General features: G+C 41.7%; 1 protein-coding gene across 1 annotated transcript in view; it reads right to left on the bottom strand.

Moving 5' to 3' along the window:
- Window positions 1–22,382, bottom strand: part of LOC114052771 (bone morphogenetic protein receptor type-1B-like) — a 40,453-nt gene that overhangs the window by 9,604 nt on the left and 8,467 nt on the right. Inside the window, exons 3-8 of the mRNA XM_027875470.1 lie at window positions 22,050–22,152; window positions 14,089–14,185; window positions 12,312–12,450; window positions 8,824–9,016; window positions 5,930–6,227; window positions 1,086–1,261 (exon numbers count right to left, since the gene is read on the bottom strand). Of these exons, the coding sequence (XP_027731271.1) occupies window positions 1,086–1,261; window positions 5,930–6,227; window positions 8,824–9,016; window positions 12,312–12,450; window positions 14,089–14,185; window positions 22,050–22,152 (1,006 nt within the window). The remainder of the gene's footprint in view (window positions 1–1,085; window positions 1,262–5,929; window positions 6,228–8,823; window positions 9,017–12,311; window positions 12,451–14,088; window positions 14,186–22,049; window positions 22,153–22,382) is intronic.

Genomic DNA, 22,382 nt, shown 5'->3' with positions numbered 1-22,382 from the left:
TGGGTCCCTTCTGTGATTCTCTCATGCACATGCCATGTTTAGCAACAGCCCAAGGAGAAGAAGCAGTGTGATGCAGGGGATCGTGGGATTTGGAGGCAGGAAGACCTCCCCTCCACTTTGTGTAAGGGCCAGTCTGGAGCAGGGAAAAATGGTTTGGAGTCAGAGTTTCATTCATGTCTCTACCTCTTTCCACTTCTGTGACCTCCCACAAATCCCTTTTCCTCTCTAAGACTCGGTTTCTTTTTCTTTAAAATGTGGGAAATAGTCTCTGTAGTACCTACCCTATCAGTTGTTGTGAGATTCTGTCAGCCGGTCTATCTATCTATCTAGCAAGCTCGCTAGCATAGAAACCTATAGCAATAGCCAAGGACAGAGAAGGCGAGGGGTGGTGGCTGTGTAAATGGAGAGAATGGATATATGTGAGAGATTCTGTAGCGAAGAAAACTACAAGATCTTGGCAACTGAGTGGAGAATGACAACAGAGTGGTGAACCTGGGTGCCAGAAGGTGGACAGGGCCTTCACCAGGAAAAGGGAGGTCTGGGAGATGTCAGAATTTGGGGGGAAAGATAGTGAGCTCTGCTTCACAAAGAATGAGTTAAAGAGGCTTTTTGGGATATCCACTCTGAAATGTCCAACAAGTTGTTGGCGATGTGATGCTTGGGGGAAGGAGAGATTAGGCTTGAGTAACAGAGCTGGGAGTCATCTACCCAGAGATGATCGCTGAACCCAGGGGAATTGATGAGGGTACCAAGTGGAAGAGTAGAGAGAGAAAGGGGAAGAGAGCCCAGGACAAAGTTTTGGGGAGCACTCACAGAATCCAAACTTTACAGAACAAATCCCCTTCATAATTGGACTCAGTCAAAGGGTGGCACCCGAGGACCTAGGGGGCCACATGTAGCCTTGAGGCCACAGGTACCCCCCCCCCGGCCCCAGTGGGACATATCTAGTCCCTAAATGCGCTCAGTCGAAGCTTATATGCAGCAGGGAGAGGGGCAGAGGTGGAGATAAATTCAGGTTTGAACTCTAATTTTCCTTTTTGTGGGAACTCGGGCTGTAACTTCCCAATGACATTGGGGTTACTTACCACCTGACACACATCTCCGGGCAATTTCCCACAGAATGAGGCCAAAACTGTACATATCTGCTGCGATGTAGGAATAGAAATGGTTCTGATTCAAAGTCTTATCCAGCACCTCTGGCGGCATGTAACGCTTGGTGCCGACTTGAGTGTTGGCCGGGACATCTATTTTACCGGTGACACTGTGGGGAAAAGCATAGCACTGACATCAACACAGAGGGAAAATCCATGTTACAGATGAAGAAACTGAGACTCAGACTATAATGTAGAAAATACTGGACTCAGAGACTTGGCTTCTACTTCGGGCTTTGAGAGGCACTTTTAAATTTTCTAGACTTTAGGTTTTTTTTAATATCTAAAATGAGCATATTAAAATTGTCGGGTCCCTTCTGTGATTCTCTCATGCACATGCCATGTTTAGCAACAGCCCAAGGAGAAGAAGCAGTGTGATGCTGGGGATCGTGGGCCAGATTTGGAGGCAGGAAGACCTCCCCCCAACTTTGTGTAAGGGCAAATCAATTAACGTGCAGCAAGGCCACAAGGACTGCCAGAAACCACTGGGGAGAGGGAAACGTTGGGGTGGGAACGAGGACTCTGCTCAGAAAGGCTCATCTGGCTGAGGCTGGAGGAGGTCCTGACACGCAGGCAGAGGGAAAAGGAGACGCGCTGGGCACCGTCGGAAACTTCATTAGCACTAAATGGAGGCAGGAGGTAACCATCAAATATTCACTAAATGTTTAAAAACAGCCCTTCTCAGATGCGCAATCTAGCAGCTCTGCTATTAAAGAGGATTTAGGAAACCCCCCAAATCTTCTAGTTCTTCCAAATACTCAGAAGCAGGACTGAGAAGAAGAGGGCCCCCACCTCATGCCAGCCCCAGAATTTTAATGTGGGAGGCTCTCTGGTGTCATCTGGTCCAATCCTTTCGTTTTTACAGAAAAGGCAAGTGGTGAAAGAAAAAATAAGTGGCTTCTTCAAACTTTCACTCAGTCCAGAGGCAGGGAACCTGTGGCCTTGGATTCAACCAAAGGGCCTCACTTGAGGACCTAGAAGGCCACATGTGGCCTCGAGGCTGCAGGTTCCCCACCCCTGGGTTAGGCAGAACTGAGTCTGGAATCTAGGTTTCCTGACTGCATTCAGTGTCCATAACATAATTCAGTCTCCGTTATATATTTTTCCTAAGAGTACTAAGTATTCCTCACAAATAGATAAACACAATTACATGGTTTATTACTGTTCTTTTAATCTTGGACCTCTGCTTTTACCAGTGTGGGGAAACGCTAGGGGTGAAACTCAGAAACAGGTCTACAATTGAGTGTTGGCTGCCTGGGGGGACTGGGAAATCCAACCACTTGCCCAAGGTCACACAGCAGGAAGAAGGAAAGGCAGAAGGTGAGCCTCAGTCTACCTGACTGGTCCTAGCTCCCTCCTACCAGACAGACCAACCACCCTTCACCAAATCTGTCACAGGTGAGGACTCCACTTCAATTCCATCTGACCTGGACCTGCTAGGAAGGGGAGCTGCACCTGAGGCAGGAAGCTCGGGTGTGAATCTCGTTAGACAATACTGGTTGGGTGGTCACAGGCTGGGGGTTCCTGTACCCAAGTTTCCTCCTCTGTAAAATGGGACAGATGAGTGTCTTACCTGACTGCTGTAAGCAAATCATTTGGAAAACCTTAAGGAAGAAATTTCTGAATAATTCCCATTCGATAAGTATTTGTAACAATAACTCCACGTGAAGATCACTGCGCTTAGGGATGGAGTTAATACAAGGTGGTCATGCTCTCAAAGAGTTCATTGTTGTGGTGGTGGTTTGTCCTTCCTTCTCCAAGAGGACCACGACATCAGGGAGGTGATGCCATGACTTACAAGTGAATTGGATTGAAGTGAGGCAAGGCTGTGCCAAGTCAGCAGCCTCACTTTCTCCTCCAGAGCCATGTGGGCCCAGCGGCCAGACATAGATCAGGACAACTGGAGATGGCCCAGCACAGAGATGATTATCTTGTGAGGGGCAACTTGTACTCACTTCAAAGAGTCATGATCATGTCAGTGTAAATTCTCCCTCCACTGACACGGGCCACAACCTTCCCTACCTTCAGCCAGTTTATTAGGTAGTTGGCGTCCAAATCCATCACCTGCTGGGCAACTCTCTTTTGATCCTTTCCAGACTTTGCTAGGCTGGTCCTCAAATAACTGACCGAGTCTATCACCGAGTACTTTGCACTGGAAGCTGGTCCAACTTTACCTTCTAAGGTCCTTAGAGCTGCCAAAGCTTGAACTCCATACACATGGGCTCAGGATCAGCCCTACCGCTCAATGACGGCTCATAAATGAACACAGGCAATTTAAAAGTGATACTATGCAAGTGCACAAGAAAGATGAAAAGTGCTTCACCAGCCTTCCCTAGGACCTGGGAAGGTTTTTCATGGAGGCGCTTTCTTTACAGGTTGGGCTGGATCTCACTGAAGGGAGAGCTGACAAAGGGGGATCCACCTTCCAGGAGTAACGGTTGGAGCAGAGACCCAGAGGGAGGAAAAAAAGAGAGCAAGGGAGGGTGTACATTCCTTCTGACTGAAGGGGGGAAAGCATGACATACAACCGGAAAGGTGGAGAGTCCAATACCACAATAAAAGGTTCCAACTTCACTCAGTAAGCACGAGGAAGCCCCTGGAGGATTTTAAACTGAGGAGTGAAAGGACATCTCAGGATGAGGCACACTCATTTGGTGGCTTTGGGAACCATGGACTGGAAGTGGAGTGGAGGGTGGAGGTGAGAAAACCAGACAGGGCTAAATCATAAACATAACAAATTTTTTGAAAATATATACTATTGACCTGACCTCATTCATTTGGTCTATGAGCTTTTGAAAATACAAACATGTGGATAAGATGTGGGAAAATTGGAACACTAATGCATTGTTGGTGGAGTTGTGAAATGATCCAACCATTTTGGAGAGCAATTTGAAGCTATGCCCAAAGGGCCTTAGAAATGTGCATATCCTTTGACCCAGCAATAGCACTTCTAGGGCTATATCCCAAAGAGATCATGAAAGTGGGAAAAGAACTGCTTTAATGATAATTTCATCCTTCAAAAGATAACAGATCCTTAAGTTCTACCCAGAATACGAGTCTCCCCATCCAAGAGAAACTGATTATTTCATGGAAATGCCAGGAATGTTGGAGGGAAGTGACCACTCCTCTTAGAGTCTGGGATAGAAATGGCAAAGAAAGCGGGCGCAGTGGGAAATACACCCGAGATGTCGTCAAAACATATTTCAAAGGGTTCAAAGAAAGATGGGTTAGAACTCATAGACGTTATACAGGTAAGTCAGTGCGAGCAGGATGGGGAGCTCTCAGAAATGAAATCCTGAAGACAATTCTGAGAAAAGAAAAAGGAAGATTCGTCCAGAGGCATTGAAGTGTACGCATAGGGGACTCACCAGCCAACTTAAATAGTTAAAAAGATGCGTAAAGAAGATGGTGGCAAGGGCAGGCAACCCTACTTACTTCTGTTCTCTAACAGCGTGCAATTTGTTTTCTCTCAATGGAGGGACCTGCCTCTTAAAAAACAACAACAACCACAACAACTGGGGAAGGTGGAGCCAAAACGGCCGGGGAAAGGCAACACTGTGCCTGTGATCTTCCGTAATTCCTCCAAACAGCTTTAAAGAGAGCCTCAAAATGAATTCTGGAGGAACAGAACCCACACAAGGACAAGGTGAAATGATTTTCTAGCCCAAGACAACCAAGAAGGACTGCAGGAGAGATCTGTCTCCCTCAAATAAAGAGGGACACACGCCAGCGCAGGCAATCTCTGGGCAAGCCAGCCTCCAGGAGATCTCTCGTCCCAGCCAAGGTCAGCAACCAAGGCCCTGTGGCCCCGGAACAGAAGGCCAGCTACACGGTGGGCAGCTGTGAGGCCTCTAGCCCCTGCCACAGCAGGCTAGCAACCTGGCCGGGGGGGGGGGGGGACCCAGAGCAAGAAGCTTGGGACAGTGCCCTCTGTATCCTGAAACCAGAACTCAACTTTGAAAGTCACCAAATAGGCTGGAAAATGAGAAAAGTGTCATCATCAACAACAACTACCAACCCCAAACAACAGGAAGCTATTATGGCAACAGAGAAGATGAAACCACAAACTCAGAAGAGGACAACAATGTCAAAAGGCCCATGAGAAGCTTCAAAGAGAAATATAAATTGATCTCAGGCCCAAAAAGAACTCCTAGAAAAGCTCAAAAAGGATTTTAAAAATCAAAATAGAGGAGCAGAAAAAAAAACTGGGAAAAGAAATGAAGAGTTAGGCAAGATAATCATGAAAAAGAGCCAAAAGCTTGGTAGTGGAAGCACAGAAAATGGAAAAAGATGTACAAAAATGTACTGAAGAAAACAACTCCTTAAAAACGTAGAATTTGCTAAATGGAAAAGGAAGTATAAAAATCTCATTGAAGAAAATAATTTCTAAAATATTAGAATTTGGTGAGTGGAAGCTAATGACTCCATGAGACATCAAGAAACAATCAAACGAAATAAAAAAAAATAGAAGAAAATGAGAATTATCTCACTGGAAAAACAACTGACCAGGAAAATAGATCAAGGAGAGATACTTAAAGAATTACTGGACTTGAAAGTTATGATCAAAAAAGAGTCTGGACTTCATCTTTCAAGAAATTATCAAGGAAAACTGTCCTTCATTCCTAGAACCAGAGGGTAAAACAAAACAGATATTGAAAGACTCCACCGCCCACTCCTCTGACTAGCCCTGTCTAAACGGTTGGGGCACACTATCTCTCTCCAATGTACCTTCCAAGGGTAACATTCGAAGACTCTTGCCTGGCTGCTTGGATACGAACCTGACAAACTTAACTGCCAATCCCATATCAGCGATACAGCATGCTCCGTTTTCCTTCACCAGGATGTTCTTACTTTTCAGATCACGATGTGCAATTGCCGGTTTTGCTTCAGTGCTTAAGATCTCTGTATGTAAGTGGCATAGGCCACTGATGGAAGAGTAGGCTAACTTTAACATTGCTTTGGTATCTAGGGTAGTAGACTGCAGATAATCATATAAGGACCCGTTCTCATGGTAGTCTGTGATTAGGCAGAGTTGGGTCAAGGACCCTGTGCCTTTGATGTCTGCAGCAATAAATCCTAAAAAGGAAGCGAAAAGAAAAAAGAAACAAAAAGTTTGGAGAGGAGTACTTTCTCGATACTTCCAATAACACAATGCGTATTGTTTGACTCGGGTTACTTTTGCTTCACATCTATTTCTGGTGCCTGATTAAAGTTATTAATATCAAACAAAACCAATTAAAATAAGGAAAGGAATCAATAAAATATACCATGTGCAATTAAATGGCAAATTCTTTCTAGGGTGTGTGAATTTGTTTAGGTTATCATAATTACTATAATTCATGCAGAAAAGCCACCATGGTTTAATCAAGAACAGGTCATACCAATCTAATCTCATAAGGTAAGGGTAAACTATAGATATAATTTGGTTCCATTTTAGCAATTATGATATTCTTATGGAAAACATGGAGAGATGGTTGCTAAATGACAGTATAATTAGGAAGATTAAGAAATTGGTTGAATGCCTGGATCCACAGATTACTTAGTTATAATGGTTATAATGTATAATCGTTTATTGTCAACTTGTAAGGTCTTCAGTAGGGTGCCTCAAGAACCTATTCTTGGTTCTCTTCTATTTAACATTTTTATCAGTGACAAGAGATAAAAAGTGTAGATGACATTCTTAGTACATTAGTAGAACGCACAATGCTGGTCAACATAGCTAACACTGGTTGACAGAGTCAGGATTCACAAAGATTCTGACAGACTGGAAGACTGAATCACATTTAATATTATGAAATTTAATCATCTTTATCAGAGATTATCTTTAGTTCATGGCTCAACAACAATCAAGTAGAAAATCACGTAGGGCTCTTAGCGGATCGCATGCTCAATTAGAATTGGCAGTGTGACATGACAGCCAAGAAAGAATTTGATCTTAGACTACCGTAAGAGACACCGCATTTGGTAGAGTCACATTGTACCCCACCCTGGTCATAAAACAATGGAAGTGAAGCGTTCAAAACCGGGCATCATTTTTTAAGCAGTAAAAAACTGGAGCCCACTCAGAGTGGTCCAACTGGGATGCTGAATGGCTTTGGCAATCATTAAATATGAAATCTGAAACCAGGGATGTTTGCCCATTGAGGACTTGGGAGGGAATTTTGGGGTAGGGTGGGCAGGATATCTGTTTATAAGTCTAAAAAGGGCATTCATGTGAAAGAGAGATTAAACTTGTTCTTCTTGGCCACAAAACACAGAGCTTGGAGCAATGGGTAGAAGTTATAAAGATATGAATTTCACTTGGAAGAGAAACTTCCTAAGAATTAGTGTCCTGAAAATGGAATGAGACTCCTCCTTACTGGAGTTCCTTTAAGAAAGGCTTAGTAGGAGCAGCTAGGTGGCGCAGTGGATAGAGCACTGGCCCTAAAGTCAGGAGGACCTGAGTTCAAATCTGGTCTCAGACCAGACACTTGACATTTACAAGCTGTGTGACCCTGGGCAAGTCACTTAACCCACTGCCTAGCAAAAACAAAACAAGAAAGGGTTAGTAGACTGATAGGGTTCTTTTCTCAGGTATATGTTCTTTTCAACTTGGAAATTTTGTGACTCTGTGAATAGAAGAAAAATTTACTAAATAAGGACTAGAAAGAATTAATCCATCTAACCAAACTAATCCATTCAGACACACTTTTTCTGTGAAAAATTTGGGCCAGATCATTTTAACTCAAGATGATTAAGAAGAAAATGAATTCTTCACAGAAATAAACTGTACAGATAGAATTCGTGAGTTGTTACCTAGTCATTACGGACAGGAATTGCCAATGCACTCTGTAGCTGGGCCCAGTATTCAATATGAAGACAGCAAGCTGAATCTCATTTGGGGAAGTAGCCTGCAATTTCACTGGTTCTATGGTACTCCCTTCTTCAGTACTTACCTTTTTAACACCAATATTCTCCTAGTGCTGTCATATGGATGTGAATCACAATTCTCACAAACACGCAAGAATCAAAACCACACAGGACACCCTGGGAAATGCCAACTTTGGTTTGTGCCAGAGAAGAGGTATGTAATCCACAAAGATATTTATTTCACTGGGAAAGGAAGTGGCTTGGCCATATATTGGGGGTAAGGGGTAACAGATATTCAGCTCAAGTGCTACAATAGGAACCCTGAAATACGAAAAGGAAGCTCTCTATACTTCTAGGAGACCTTCTGTGGATAGATGTGGACTGTGATATGAAGATAAGGCATGAATGGGTTAAAATCCATACCAATGAAGGAAAGACCCATCCTGATGAGATCACTGATCCCCAAAATAAAGAAAAAGACATTCTGTATAATCTTGCCTAACTTTGAAAAAGTTCACTTCTGTTAGAACAATCTGACATGAGATGATTCTGAGATAACTTAAGCAGTAGTGATGAGTTCTAATCTCCAGTCTCCCAAGCAGTTATTTTTCTTAAAGGACCCCCATCCTCTCTGCCTCATCTCTGGAAATACTCTGACCCTGTATCGTGAGGCCCCCTTGCACTGCAGGGCTAATGGCCTGGCCGAGGCCAAGAAGATGAGTAAGGACAAGGTTTCTAGATAGTTCATTTAAGCTGACACGCAAACAGTACTAAGAAAAGGCTTAGAGCTAGAAGACAAATCTTCATACTGATTTTTACTCACCCAAAATATTTTCATGCCTCAACAGGACCGTCAGATATATTTCTTTCTCTCTGGTCCAGCTGGCTTCCTCAGAGGAGAAGAACAATTTCACAGCTACCTTATCACCACGCCACTTTGCCATCCAAACTTTCCCATAGCGACCTTTTCCAATCTGTTGGACCATCTCGATCTCCTTAGCTATAGTCCTTTGGACCTATGCAATCCCAAAACACATTGTTAGTATATTCACAGCACAACATATTTGTTTAATCTCTCTTGAATAAAAGCAGTGACTACATATGGCAACATATGCTTGGCCTGTAGCTTTTCTTTATATAGACAATGCATTTCTTTTTTTTTTTTAAGGCAATTGGGGTTAAGTGACTTGCCCAGGGTCACACAGCTAGTAAGCGTCAAGTGTTTGGTCTGAGGCCGGATTTGAACTCAGGTACTCCTGATTTCAGGGCCAATGCTCTATCCACTGCGCCACCTAGCTGCCCCCTAGACAATGCATTTCAAAATAACTTTAAATTATTTTTATATTGTGAGATAGTCTTTTTATTTACTGACATTTTATTGGGAGGGAAAAACCTTGGAACTGAAAGTTTTACACTGATCAGGAAAATGGAAAAAGGTTTCTTATCAAAGATAGTTCCTATTAAGACTGAGCCTTGTCTTCAGGCGTGGAAGTCATAAATGAAAATGATTTTAAAATTAGCTGAAAAAGCAATCACCATGCATTTATTAAATGCCTATAAGGTACAGAGCTAGGCTATGGTGGTTCTGCCATCAGCCCTAATAGACAATAACTACCAAATCACAGCATCTCACATGAGGACCCCACACTTTCTCACTGTCACCTAAACCACAGCTTCTTTTTTTAGTATGTGCTTTATATTTGAAATACCCACTCCATTTCTCAAGATGGCTGCCTATCCCTACCCTACCCCGCCCTTTGTCACCCTAATTTAGACTGGGCTTAGAATCTCAGATTCTTTGTGAAGCCTCAAAGGACCACTGGATTTAGAGCTGGAAGGGACCAGAGAGAATCTAACACCTTCACTGTAAATCAATTAATCAAAACGTATTTATCAAAAGTGCCCGCTCTGTACCAGGCACTAGGAATACAAAGATAAAGCAGTCCCTGACTTCAAGGAGCTTGTATTTCTTTGAGGGACACAACATGTACATATATGTGTATACTTATAGGACATACACACACTAGAATATATGGATGTGTGTGTAGGTACAGAATTTGAGAGCTGAAAGGGACTTCAGCAGTCATCTAGGTCCAACTGAGACACAAAAAGAATCCCCGTTATAACATGTCCAATGAGTGGTCATCTGGCCTCTCCTTCCAAGAAGGGGAAACTCACCATCTCATGGGGCAGCCCATCTCTGTTTTCAGAAAACATGAATGTTTCAGATGGTTTTCCTAACGTCAAGCCTAAACTTGCCTCTCTCCACGCGCACTGCTCCTCGTTCTACCCTCTGGGGCCCAACAAAACATATCTTAAATCCCTATTCCACATGGCAGCCCTTCAAATACTGGAAGGCAATTATCATGTGCCCCTTGAGTCTTCTCCAAGCTAACCGTTCTTTCATGTTCTTGACTCCAGGCTCTTCACCACCTTCGTCATCCTCTTCTGAACACTCCAGTTTGTCAACCTCACTCCTGAATAAAGCACCCGGAACTAAACACAAAGGACCCTTTGACAAGGTCAGGATGCACTGCAAATACCCTCTTTCTGGAAGCTCTGCACTTCTTCATGCAGCACGAGAATGAATGCCCTTTTTTTTTGGCCCATCTGACTCTGCTGATCAGTATGGAGCCTGCAGTCCACTACTACTGTTTCAGAACTGTCTGTTCTCACTGCCACTACTCTCTACCCCTCTGCCTGCAAGGCGGAGGGAGCCTAGACCTCTAAAACCTCCATGTAGGGAGAGGACTCAGCACAGACATCTCTTCATTTCCCACCTGTCTGCGCTGCTTTGGGACTTCTCTACCCTGCCAAGGGCATGGGCCATCTCCTTTCCACTCCTGCTTTTCAGCTTACTTCTATGTGTGGTCTTCCCTCATTAGATTATAAGCTTCTTGAGGGAAACGGCTACCTTTCTTTTTATGTACTTGTATCTTCAGCATAGTGCCTGGCACATAATAGTTCTGAATGTCTAATCCTTATTCCTGGATCTTCACAGCAAGAGTATGAAAAACTTAAATAAAAAAAATTTGGTAAAACCTAACTAAAGTATATCCATAGCATTCTCTTCAATTACTCGTTAAGTAATCTCATCAAAAACAGAAATGAGGTTGGTACATTCCAGGCACAAGGAACATCTGTGAAAAGGCTTCAATCCTTATTAAGTTATAGCAGGCAACAAATAAGAAAGTTAGAGATTTTTTAGAAGAAGATTAGAGCATCTCAGAGGTGACGGTGACTAACGATAGATGCTACAGGCTAGAAATGAGCCAATGGAACCAATAAGCGGTGTCTAGTGCCATCTGGCAAAAGGACAAATGGCCAAACATTTAAACATAAAAGTGAATCATAAAAAAATTAAATAATGTTTAACACACTTTTAAATTTAATATGGCAGTAGACCTGGAGGAGGTATTATATAATACATAGATAGCTGGCCTTGGGGCATGAAGACCTGAGTTCAAGCCCTGCCTTTGACATAGACTGGCCAAGTGACCCTGCTCATATCCCTTTACCTCCCAGTGCCTCGGGTATCTCTCGAAAACTATTAGTTGCACAGCAAATGTTGACCTGCACCTATGAAGTCACAGATTCAATTTAAAAAGAATAAAGTGAAGACCTGGTAGTGCACTACTCTACCCCAACAAGGTTAAGAGGGAAATTCAGTTAAGGTTAGAAAAGCCTGACCCCAATAATTCCACGAGCAAAAGGCAGGAAAACACTGACTTTCATGTCTCGTGGAGGATGCAGACTTTCTACTTTTAAACCTGTCCTGTTCCCTGCCCCATGAGCCCTAAGAATCTTTCCTGTGTTTCCCTCATTAAAGCAAATAGTATGGATTCCCCACATATAGTCTTCAAGGTTGGCACCGATGACCATCAGAAAACTAGCCGTCTCCTAAAGGAAAAAGACATGGACTTCACCCTGAAATATGAGTCTTGAGGCTGAAACAATCTCAATGTGATCCTTTGGACTTAGGAAACAGAGCCAAGGAGCAAGTAACAGAAACCTTAGTGAATCCAGGGTGAATATGGTTCCACATGTAAGACTTCCTAATCTGCTCATGATCAGAAGAGGCTAAAGTCTGGATTGTAATTCTACCCTTGCAATAAAAAACCAACAATCACATTACCCTTTAAGTCAAGGGGTTATCAGTTAGGACTGTAACCGAGCTTTCCTGTCTCCCTAACCAAAGAAGGTTCTTTCCCTGACCAATGCCCTACTTGCTTCCCTAGTAAACAGACACCGGGTGGTTCTTGCCATGTACAGAGGTTATGGTTTCAACTCTTAACACTATTCTCTTCGTACCAGTGGAGAGAACCCTAAACTACTTCCTGAGCTCTGAGATTGTTCAATTAAATCTTCCAAGCGTTCCCCTGGAGGGATGTAAATCTCATCCTGTTCCAGTGTGATGCTGTGATGACGTCTTGCTTTTCGTCTTTTATACCTAAAGATGTAAAGAGGAAATGTTACTTAGCTACCTGGGTACGTGAACAAGTAAAAAAAAAAGGCACAGAAAGTGATTCACCACATTCACTTGGGTGCTTAAATCACTGACTCTCACAGTAGTCGATGCAATGAGTCATAATTATTCCAAAGGAAATAATTTTACATTTATTAACCAATAACTATCATTCATTTTTCTCTTTTTCTATAGTTCAGGATCATACTTCAATATCTCTCTACTCAGTGACCTAAAGAATCGTTACTAAAGAGCCCAGATTGTTGTGCTAACTTCACAACTCACTCCCTGCATACCACTTGAGTTCTATGGAAGCTTATACTCTATTTAGTATTATACCAATGCATTTGTTTTATACCTTATTTTCACATTGAGGGTAACAGAAGAGATCATATAGAGATCTAGAAATTCCTTTCAGAAACGAGCAAACTGAGGCCCTGGGAAATGAAATGTCTCACCCGAGGTTACTCAGGGTCACATGCACCGATTTTAAGCCGTGTGACTTCAAAGCTGGCGCTGTTTTTGTTGTTCCAAAATGCCTTCCTTCTCAAACGCCATCTGGTCCAATAGGTGCCTGAACAAGAATTCCCTTTTCTAATACTCAAGAGGAGCGCTGATGCAGCTTTCACCTGAAAACCTCTAAAGTACAACCACTATCTCCCAAGGAAACCCATTCCATGCGGGGACAGTTAGGGAAATAAGTATTACAAAGCTTTTCCTTCTATCAAATCTAAATTGGCCTCACTCTATCTTCTGCTCATAGCTCCCAGTTCTAACCTCTGGGACCTAGTGGAGAAAGTCTAATCTCTTTTCCTCAGCTGTCTGTCAAATACTTGAAGACTGTTAAATCATCACTTAGTTCCCCCACACACAGGCAAATGCAGAAAATTTTAAAATGGTAAGATGAACAAAAGACAATTAAATCTGCAATTAAGCTTTAAAAACATGTCTTACTTATAGTTTAATTTTCTCTTATTCCTAATAAAGAGGTGAATTAAATGACTTGAATTGTAATTTCTTATTTTTTAGAAAGCGAAGGGGGCTGGCGTTCTTAATAAGAGTGTTAGGCTGAAGGCAAGTAGTAGGAGCAATAGAATACCTTGACAAGTTATCTACTGCCTCATCTAGTAAACTCTAATAAAGTCATTTTGATCTTATAAATTACATTTTAATACTCAGCAAAACTTTTCAAAAATATTCTTCAAATACATGGGGCACGGGAGAACAAATCTCACCTTTCTTCTTACAATGAGAAAAGCTGAGTTCATTGACTAAGCTATTCTACCCAAAAGGCCTGCAGTATTTCATCCTTGTAGTCATGAAATAATACTTACAAAATAACAATGTAATTTCAACATCTTCTACAGTACGTGTTCTTATAGCTTCCACTGACGTTACCATTGGGGCAGATAGTAATAAATGGCAATAGGTTTTTTTTTTAAAAGAAAATATATACTTAAAATAGTTTTGCTATAACTAGAAATGAAGTATGATAATAGCTGGATTTTTTTCCCAGGTAGTAAATGTGCAAATGAAACCTGACCTTACCCAAACACCTAGAGTATAGGCATTCAGAAGACACCTGCTACGCAAAAGGGCTCTGCTTACATGTTGGAGACTTACCTGAAAAAACAGAACAGAATTAGAAGGATCAGAAGGAAGCTACAGACTGTCACAGATATCAGTATGGCCTTACGGTGTATGGATTCATCAACAAATCCTAAAATAAAAGAAAATGGAGTCATAGCATGGAGACACCTTTAACTTCAAGTTCAAAGCCAAGCACTCTCTAAAAACTGCTTATTAGACTTGGGTTTGGGGGCCACTAGTTGGCACAGCGGACAGAGCACCAGCCCTGGAGTCAAGAGGACCTGAGTTCAAATCAGCCCTCAGACACATAACACTCACTGCCTGTGTGACCCTGGGCAAGTCACTTAACCCCAACTGCCTCTCCAAAAAAAAAAAAAAAAAGAAAGAAAGAAAAGAAAAGAATAAATGAGTTTTTTTTGCAAGCTGAAAAAAATTCTTTCAATGTTTGATTACAAAAGTAGCAAAACCAATCTTTTGCCCCTCTTCCCTGGGAGAGTTAATCCCTTCAAGTTTTGTATCTCTGACATGAGGGTGAAACGTCCTAACTGGTGAGTGAGTGAGTGAATACAAGTGAATGCATACCCACTCCATCTAGCCAGCCCCACGCCATGTTCACATCCACTCTCTTCTGGGAATGTTGGTGCTTTTGTCTCTAATCACCAAGAACATAACTGAAAAAGCTTCAAACTGAAAAGGGACTGGGCAGGGGTGGGGGGCAGGGGAGATTGTCTATGATTATCCACTAAACTATATACTAGAGAGAGTACTTACAAGCTACATAAAAGAATAGCAGTTAAGGTACCAGAAATTCACAGAAAACATAATCCAAGAATAAAGGCTATAATACACTACCATAGCCCAAGGTACCACACCAAAAAAGGACCAAAGTAGGGTCAACAATTAGTCATTAACCATCAACAGGCATCTACTAAGGTACATAATGTGGCAGACATTGTGCTGTATGGTGAGATACAAATATAAAAAATGAAATAATCACTGCCTTTGAGAAGCTAATATTTGATTGAAAGAGATACCTCCTCTCACATAAACATACATGCAAAAAATGTATAAAATAAGTACTAAGTAACTTTAAGTGGGGAGGGCACAACCATCTGAGGACATAAGAATAGGGTTCAGGTAGAAAGTGATATTTGAATTAAGTTTTCAGGAAGACAAATGATTCTAGGAAGATAAGATGACAGACAGCCTTCTAGGCATGGGGGAGAGCCAGGACAAAGGCAATGGTGCCGTGTGTCAGGAATGGCAAAAAGGCCAGTCGGGCTGGACAGCAGAGGGTGAAAAGAGGGATGACCTATGAGAAGCCAAGATTGTGAAGTACTTTAAAAAGGTAAACAGTGATTTCCTACAACTTCATTCAGCAGCACGTGAGTAGAAATGGAGGAGATGGGTGGTGGAAGACCCTTCGGCATGTTATGAGCATCAAGAAGACAAGGAGAAAGGAATTCGAAAGTACAGTGTCAAAAGTAACTGGTTAATTCTAGGATGGAGATGGGGGAAGGAGAACTGTGAAATTAGAACAGAAGTGACCGCCAGGAGACACTACTGAGGGATGGAATAATTGGAAGTCCCAATGAGGCTTAAGAGGAAGTAATAGAGAGATGAAATTTTAAGAGGTTTTGATGTAAAAAAAAGAATTTTGAGGTTTTTCATTGTCGAAGTGGAACACCTTTGGGTGATGGGGAGTTTCAGGGTGATGCCATCAATACATCATACATACGTGTGTGTGTGTGTGTGTGTGTATATATATATATATACTTGAAATGGAGGAGAGAAGTAATCAAGAGGGCTCAGAAAAATGAGAAAAGAAGGACTAGAGATTGTGACAAGATATGAATTTTTTTTTTTTTGCTTTTTCTGATGAGGCAATCAGGGTTAAGTGACTTGCCCAGGGTCACACTGCTAGTAAGTGTCAAGCGTCTGAGGCCACATTTGAACTCAAGTCCTCCTGACTCCAAAGCCAGAGCTCTATCCACTGCACCACCTAGCTGCCCAAGACATGGAAAATTTAACCTCACACAGTGCTAGGGCTTGGCAGGATAAGACTCATGACTGGAAAGGTGCTGTGGAAGGATGTACCTCATTTAAAAGAAACAAGAAGGGCAAAAGTAATTACAATTTACAAATATTTATGACATCCATCACAATGTATCAAACAGAATAAGCAGAAGGGTCAGAACAGTATAGTGTACTTACAAGAAATGGCTATGAAGAAACCCCAGAAGCATAGCGGAGAGCCTTCGGGGTGAAGCTCGATGAAATTTTGCTGAACCAGATCACGTTATGCAACTGTGTTGACTGGATCCATCAGAAATGTATGCGATCCCATCTCAACTGCATTGAGGCAATCTTGTTTCTTACTCCTCCCTACCTGGTTCTCTCTCCCATGCTCCACAATGGCTATTTCAAATTTTTTCCTCTCTTCCCACACATTCTACAACACCACTCTCTCCAGGTTTCTCTGCTGAAGCCAAGGCCATTTGCTATGAACACTCTCGTCTCCTTTCTTCTTCATCTCACAATCCCGTGATTTCACCTCTCACTATTTCCTCCTTTATTCTGGTCTCAGGCAAAACGTCGGCCCTTCTTGCCAGGGCCAAACATTTTACAAGTCCTTTTGATCCCACCACTGCCTATTTTCCTCAGAACGCCTCTCTCACATTCCACCCACCTTTTTAGCCTCCCACTATCTACCATGTCTTCCCTGATGCCTACAAACAGCCAATACCTGACAAAAACAAAAAACAAAACCATTACATCCCGGCATTCTTGCTAGCTACTGTCTTGTATCTCTCCTTTTCTCAGCCACACTCCTTGAAAAAGCTGTCTTTTTTGGCTTCACTTCCTCTCTTCTGAATCTCCTCTGAACTCCCTGTAACCAGCCTTCTTCTTTTGTATATCTGCTTTATGTACTTAGACACGTTGTTGAGGTTTAGAGTGGGGAGAGCTGGTTCAGACGTGAAAGCATTCACTTAGACCTTCTCTGTAGCCATTGGGAGCTTTATTTCATCAAAGCTTCACAGGCCTGAGGTTAGCAAGGAGCTAAACAAAGGCCCCGATATAGGAAAGGACCCAGACTTATATAGACAGAAAGCTATACAGCCTGTAAGCTAATGGTATATTTTTAGGAAAATGGTTGTCAAGATAAGGAAAAATTGTCATGACACAGGATGAGGAAGATGGGTGACAGAACATGGAACACAGGATAAGGGAGGCAAAGGAAATTCCTTCGGTGCAGGTTGTATGGCATTTCAAGATAGGGGAAAGAGACTCTAGGATGCCCTCAAGTCCAGGAGGGGCCTCACAAGGTGCTGGAAAAACAACCTTTAATTAAAATTTGTTTCTTTGAAAAGCTTTTAGTTTTTAGGGCACTGTATGTCTTCTGCTTCAACACTGTCTCCCCCAACAGTACCCAAGCTCTCCGTCTTTGTATCTCGAGTGCCCAGTGGTGCCTTTCACTAACTAATGACATCTGTCTGCGGAGGGGAAGACTCATCTATCACACCTGTTCCGGGAGCTATCTCCTCAGCCCCAGGAAGCTGGTGGGAGGACTTCTACTAGCCTAGTGCAAGCCACATGGAATGTGAGTAAGGAATGTTTGTCGAGTGACTGAAGAAGCTATAGGAAGCGTGTACTACGTAACAGATTGTGTGTGTGTGTGTGTATGCACTCACATGTAGGCTCACATGTGCATATGCCTGTTCGGGGCGGGGGCAGTTATCTGACATACCTAAAATCTCTTAGATCAGAATGACTTAAGATTCACATATTCATTGTTTGAGTGCTGTTGAGATAATAATATTCAAAATAATTCAAGGACCTTCACACTTAAGTAGGCAAAGGTTCTTTTAAAAATGACAATTTAAAAACCATTTTCTTCCTTCATAAAAGTCGAGCAGACCCAAATTATCACACACGTTAGATCATAGAATTCCTAATTAATGCTAAGGAACACAGATATCTTTGTTACAAAATCAGATCTTTCTTTTATCAATTTCAATTTTTTTTTTTGCCCAAAAGAAGACAGATTACACAGCACATGTTCAAAATACAAAGAAGTCAAAACCACAATTACTTCACATGATCAACACGTGAATAAAGAATAATCTGGGTTTCGCTGCAACCAAATATTAGGAAATGTCTTCTGGAAATCCCCAGGCTCATTGCCTGTCGGTGCAAATGGTGAATAGAGAAAACTGTGAGGCCTCTATTCTTTTGCACTCCTCTGTTCACATTTCAGATTTATGAGAGCAATGAGATAAGAAAGCGCCTAAGGGGCTTGGGCTTTACTGTCATCCATTTGGAAAAAAAAAACCAATTTAACACAAGACCAAGTTGACACTGCTTGTCCCATTATCCCTATGACTTTGCTTGTCTTCTCTCATAAATCAGTGCTATCCACCAATACGCCAATATCCACCAATTGTTTGTGTTGGTCACACCCACCATGTTTGAATCTACCATTGTCTGTTCTTCGGCCATTAACAATGTAAACGTTCAAGACACTGGCAGTAGCCCTTGAAAGGAGATACTACTTGATACCCATACAGAAAATGGACACATCTTACTGTGGTAGCATATTTCTCTTATCTTGTCACTCCAACTATACGGTGGACTGAGATGGAGAAGCCCCCATCGAGGTGCCGTTCACTATATTAGAGTAGATTTCCCGAGGACCTAACATGGTTTTAGGCCCTAAGAACAGTCTGTCAATGCAGATCTCTTGGAACGCTGTCAGTTGTATTTCCCAAAACAACACCACAATCTGTGCCTATTGCTTTTTTGTTTCCTCAAATATCAAGTGTTCTGTTTTACTGTGAATGCGTGTGGAAGTTCTCTCTCTTTGTTAAATTCTGGAAATGATGACTCCGGATCATTCAGAAAAACACCACCAAAAACAAATGTATCTTTGGAACATCATTCCCTATCACCGACATAGCCAAAGAGCTGAGGCTGTGATCGGCAGATTCAGGTGCTGCATAAGGTGGAGATAAAGACATAAATGCTGCTTGTACTCTGTTAAATTTAGCAAGCAATTTAAAAACTGTATAGAATGGAAATTCAAGATTTTGTATACCACTCAATTCTTCATATATGTTTATGTATATGTGTGTATACATATATATACACACACGTTATACATACACTATAATGTTTGCATTTGTTGATGATTGCTAATTTCATGGTAAAAAAGAAAAAAATAGAAACAAAAGAAATAAAGAGTAAAAGAACTCAACTCTTCACACTCATTCACACAGATATTCTACACCTCAGAACCCTGTGTGGTTAGAAACTGGAAAGATCATAATTGTTGTCAAAGTTTTCTGGACAGAAATGTGACTCAGTACTTAATGGAATAAATATACACCAGGGGCATAACACTGAGCTAGACTGGAAGGAGGATTTGGAGGCTAATCTTTCAAAGTGAACCAGATGCTACCACATTAGTCTTCTCTCTGTGTTACAGCAGCCGTGGCGAGAGTATATGAGTGGAGTTTGTTTAAGCCTCTACTGGGAGACTTGCATTTGTCATTAGAAATATTTTTTGTGGCTTCACAAAAGGAAAGCAACACTCAGCTTTCCTTATAGTTCCACTCTCACAGCCATTCACTGCTACTGGAAAATCCATAGCTTTGACTATACAGATCTTTTTTTTTAGTCTGCTGTCCAGATCCACCAGTCTTCCTTCCAAGGAGCAAGTGTCTTTTAATTTCACGGCTACAGTCACTGTCTGCAGTGATCTTTGAGCCCAACAATGTGAAATCTGACACTGCTTCCATTTCTTCTCCCTCTATTTACCAGAAAGTGATGGGACCAGTTACCAAGATCTTAACTTTGTTCTGTTGGGTTTTTTTCCTGTTAAGTTTTATGTCAGCTTTTACATTCACCTCATTCACTCTCATCACGAGGTCTCTTAATTCTTCTTCACTTTGCCCATCATAGTAATATCATCTATATATCTGAGATTGTTGATAATTCTCCCACCAACCGTAATTCTGGCTTTGATTTGTCCGGCCTGACATTTCACACAACATACTCTGCATATAAGTTAAATAAATAAGGTGACAATATACACAACATACAGCCTTGTCTTACTCCTTTCCCAATCTTGAACCAATCAGTCATTCCAAGTTCAGTTCTAACTGGTGCTTCCTGGCCCACACAGAGGTTCCTAAGAAGACAAGTAAGACGATCTGGTCTTCCCATCTCTTTGAGGCACTTGCCACATTTTGTTGTGATCCCCACAGTCAAAGGCCTTAGTGGAGTCAATGACGCAGAATTAGATGTTCTGTAACTCCCCTGCTTTCTCCATAATCCAGCAAATGTTGGCAATTTTGTCTTTAGTTTCTCTGCCTCTCTGAAAGCTCTTCTGGTAATTCTCAGTGCACATACTGCTAAAGCCTCGCTTGCAGAATCTTAAGCCTAACTGTGCTGGTGTGTGAAATGAACACAACTGTACTACTTTTCTTACCCTTTTACTGACTATGAGGGCTACTCCATTTCTTCTAAGGGATTCTTAACCAGGCTGGTATATGTAGTGATCACCTGATTTAAACTGACCCATTCCCATCCATTTTAAGTTCACTGACACCCAAGATGTTTAATCTTTCCACCTTCTGTGGATCTGACCACATCATCTTACCTTGATTCACAGACTTTACATTCCAGGTTCCTATGCAATACTGCTCTTGACAGCATTGGACTCTCGTCACCAGACACATCCCCAGCTGAGCTAATTGTCAATTCATTAGTATCAGGGCTTCTTGTCGTCGTCCTCTGCTCTTCCCTAGTACCACGCCGACCGAGGCACTAATCTTCCGGCATCACGTCTTTTATCATTTTAATATTCTCCATGACATTTTCTTGGTAAAGATACTGGAGTGATTTGCCGTTTCCTTCTCTGGTGGACTATTTTTGGACAGACCTCTTTACTATGACCTGTCCCTCTTGGATAACCGTGCACAGCACAGCTCACAGTTTCACTGAGCTATGTGAGCCCTTCCACCACAAGTCAGTACCAATGTAAAAGCCTGCTTTTCCACTGATACTATTTTTGTATGAGAACACGCTACATACCCTGCACGTAGTAGGAACTTAATGCATTTGTTAGACTGCACTCATTTTCCTTTCTGATGAATACATAGAATGTTGAAAGTTGCTCACACCAGTCAAGTAAGAATAGTAGCTCAGTAGTTAACGTACAACTATTTTTTAGTAGAATTACAAGAAAAGGTTAGAAGAAACTGAAATCATTTTCTATATTGTAGTTTTGGAACCTGTGCATTCCTAGTCGCTGATTCACTATTTATCTACCTAAATTACTTAGTTTTTCCCTAGCCATTTGTTTTCAATGTACTAAATGATCATCTGAATATAAATTATTCTTCCCCCCTCCTTTTAACTGCAGCAGGTCCACGAGGGACTAAGCCATCCGCCCCAAGATGCGGAATGAGACACACGCTTTTTGATATGGCCAATGTAGGATTTAGTTTTGCTTGGAATGTGCATGTCTGTCATAGAAGTTTTTATTTTTACCTCAACAGGGGTGTTTATTAATGGAAAAAATGAAATTCAATAGCAGGTAAATGTTAGTTTTAGTGTGAAATATGGTTTTAAAACCATCCACATATGCCTGAGTTAGCTGCAAGTCTGGAATACTATAAAACGTTTCTCTTAAAAATTCAAATTTTTACATGCTATAAGCTTCTGGAATCTTGGTGGAGGGATGGAGAAATAGAGCAGGAAGCTTAGAGAAATGGGAAAAGTCAGAGCAACGTGCAAATAAATTTCTTTGATAGGTGAATCGCATGCCTGCCTGTCTGCAGGACAATACTTTCACCCCTTCATCTCTCTGTCTCCTACTCAGCAATGCAACAAACTTCTGAGAACATTCACACCTGCAGGGATTTTCTTATTACCGTTTTGGACATGGTTTTGAGCATGGTTCAGGCTCTGAATTCTTCCTTCCCTCTTACCTTGATTTTTCAATGAAGGCAGTGTAGGGTGAAGGTCTTTATTGCATTCATTCCTTTCTTTACAACATTTAATTGACCTCCTTTGGTGACGAATAAAAATGCCCTATAATAGAATCCAAATATAGATGCAAATATGAATTAACATTTTCCTCTAAAATTCAAGGATCTTTAATTTCCAACTTGAGTGAGGCCTTTTTGGCATTTATTTACTATGTAAACAAATCCATTCGATCTGGGATTACAATAGTCCTTTTTAAAGTAATAACAATTGTAGTTCCTATTAAAGGCCATCACGCAATGTTCTGGTGAAGTGTTCACATTTTACTTGAGGGG

The sequence above is a fragment of the Vombatus ursinus genome, unplaced genomic scaffold (assembly GCF_900497805.2).
Source record: "Vombatus ursinus unplaced genomic scaffold, bare-nosed wombat genome assembly UNPS02003796.1, whole genome shotgun sequence".
Lineage (NCBI taxonomy): Eukaryota > Metazoa > Chordata > Mammalia > Diprotodontia > Vombatidae > Vombatus > Vombatus ursinus.
The sequence above is the reverse complement of the archived record's forward strand: the minus strand, read 5'-3'. Positions and strand labels throughout refer to the sequence as shown.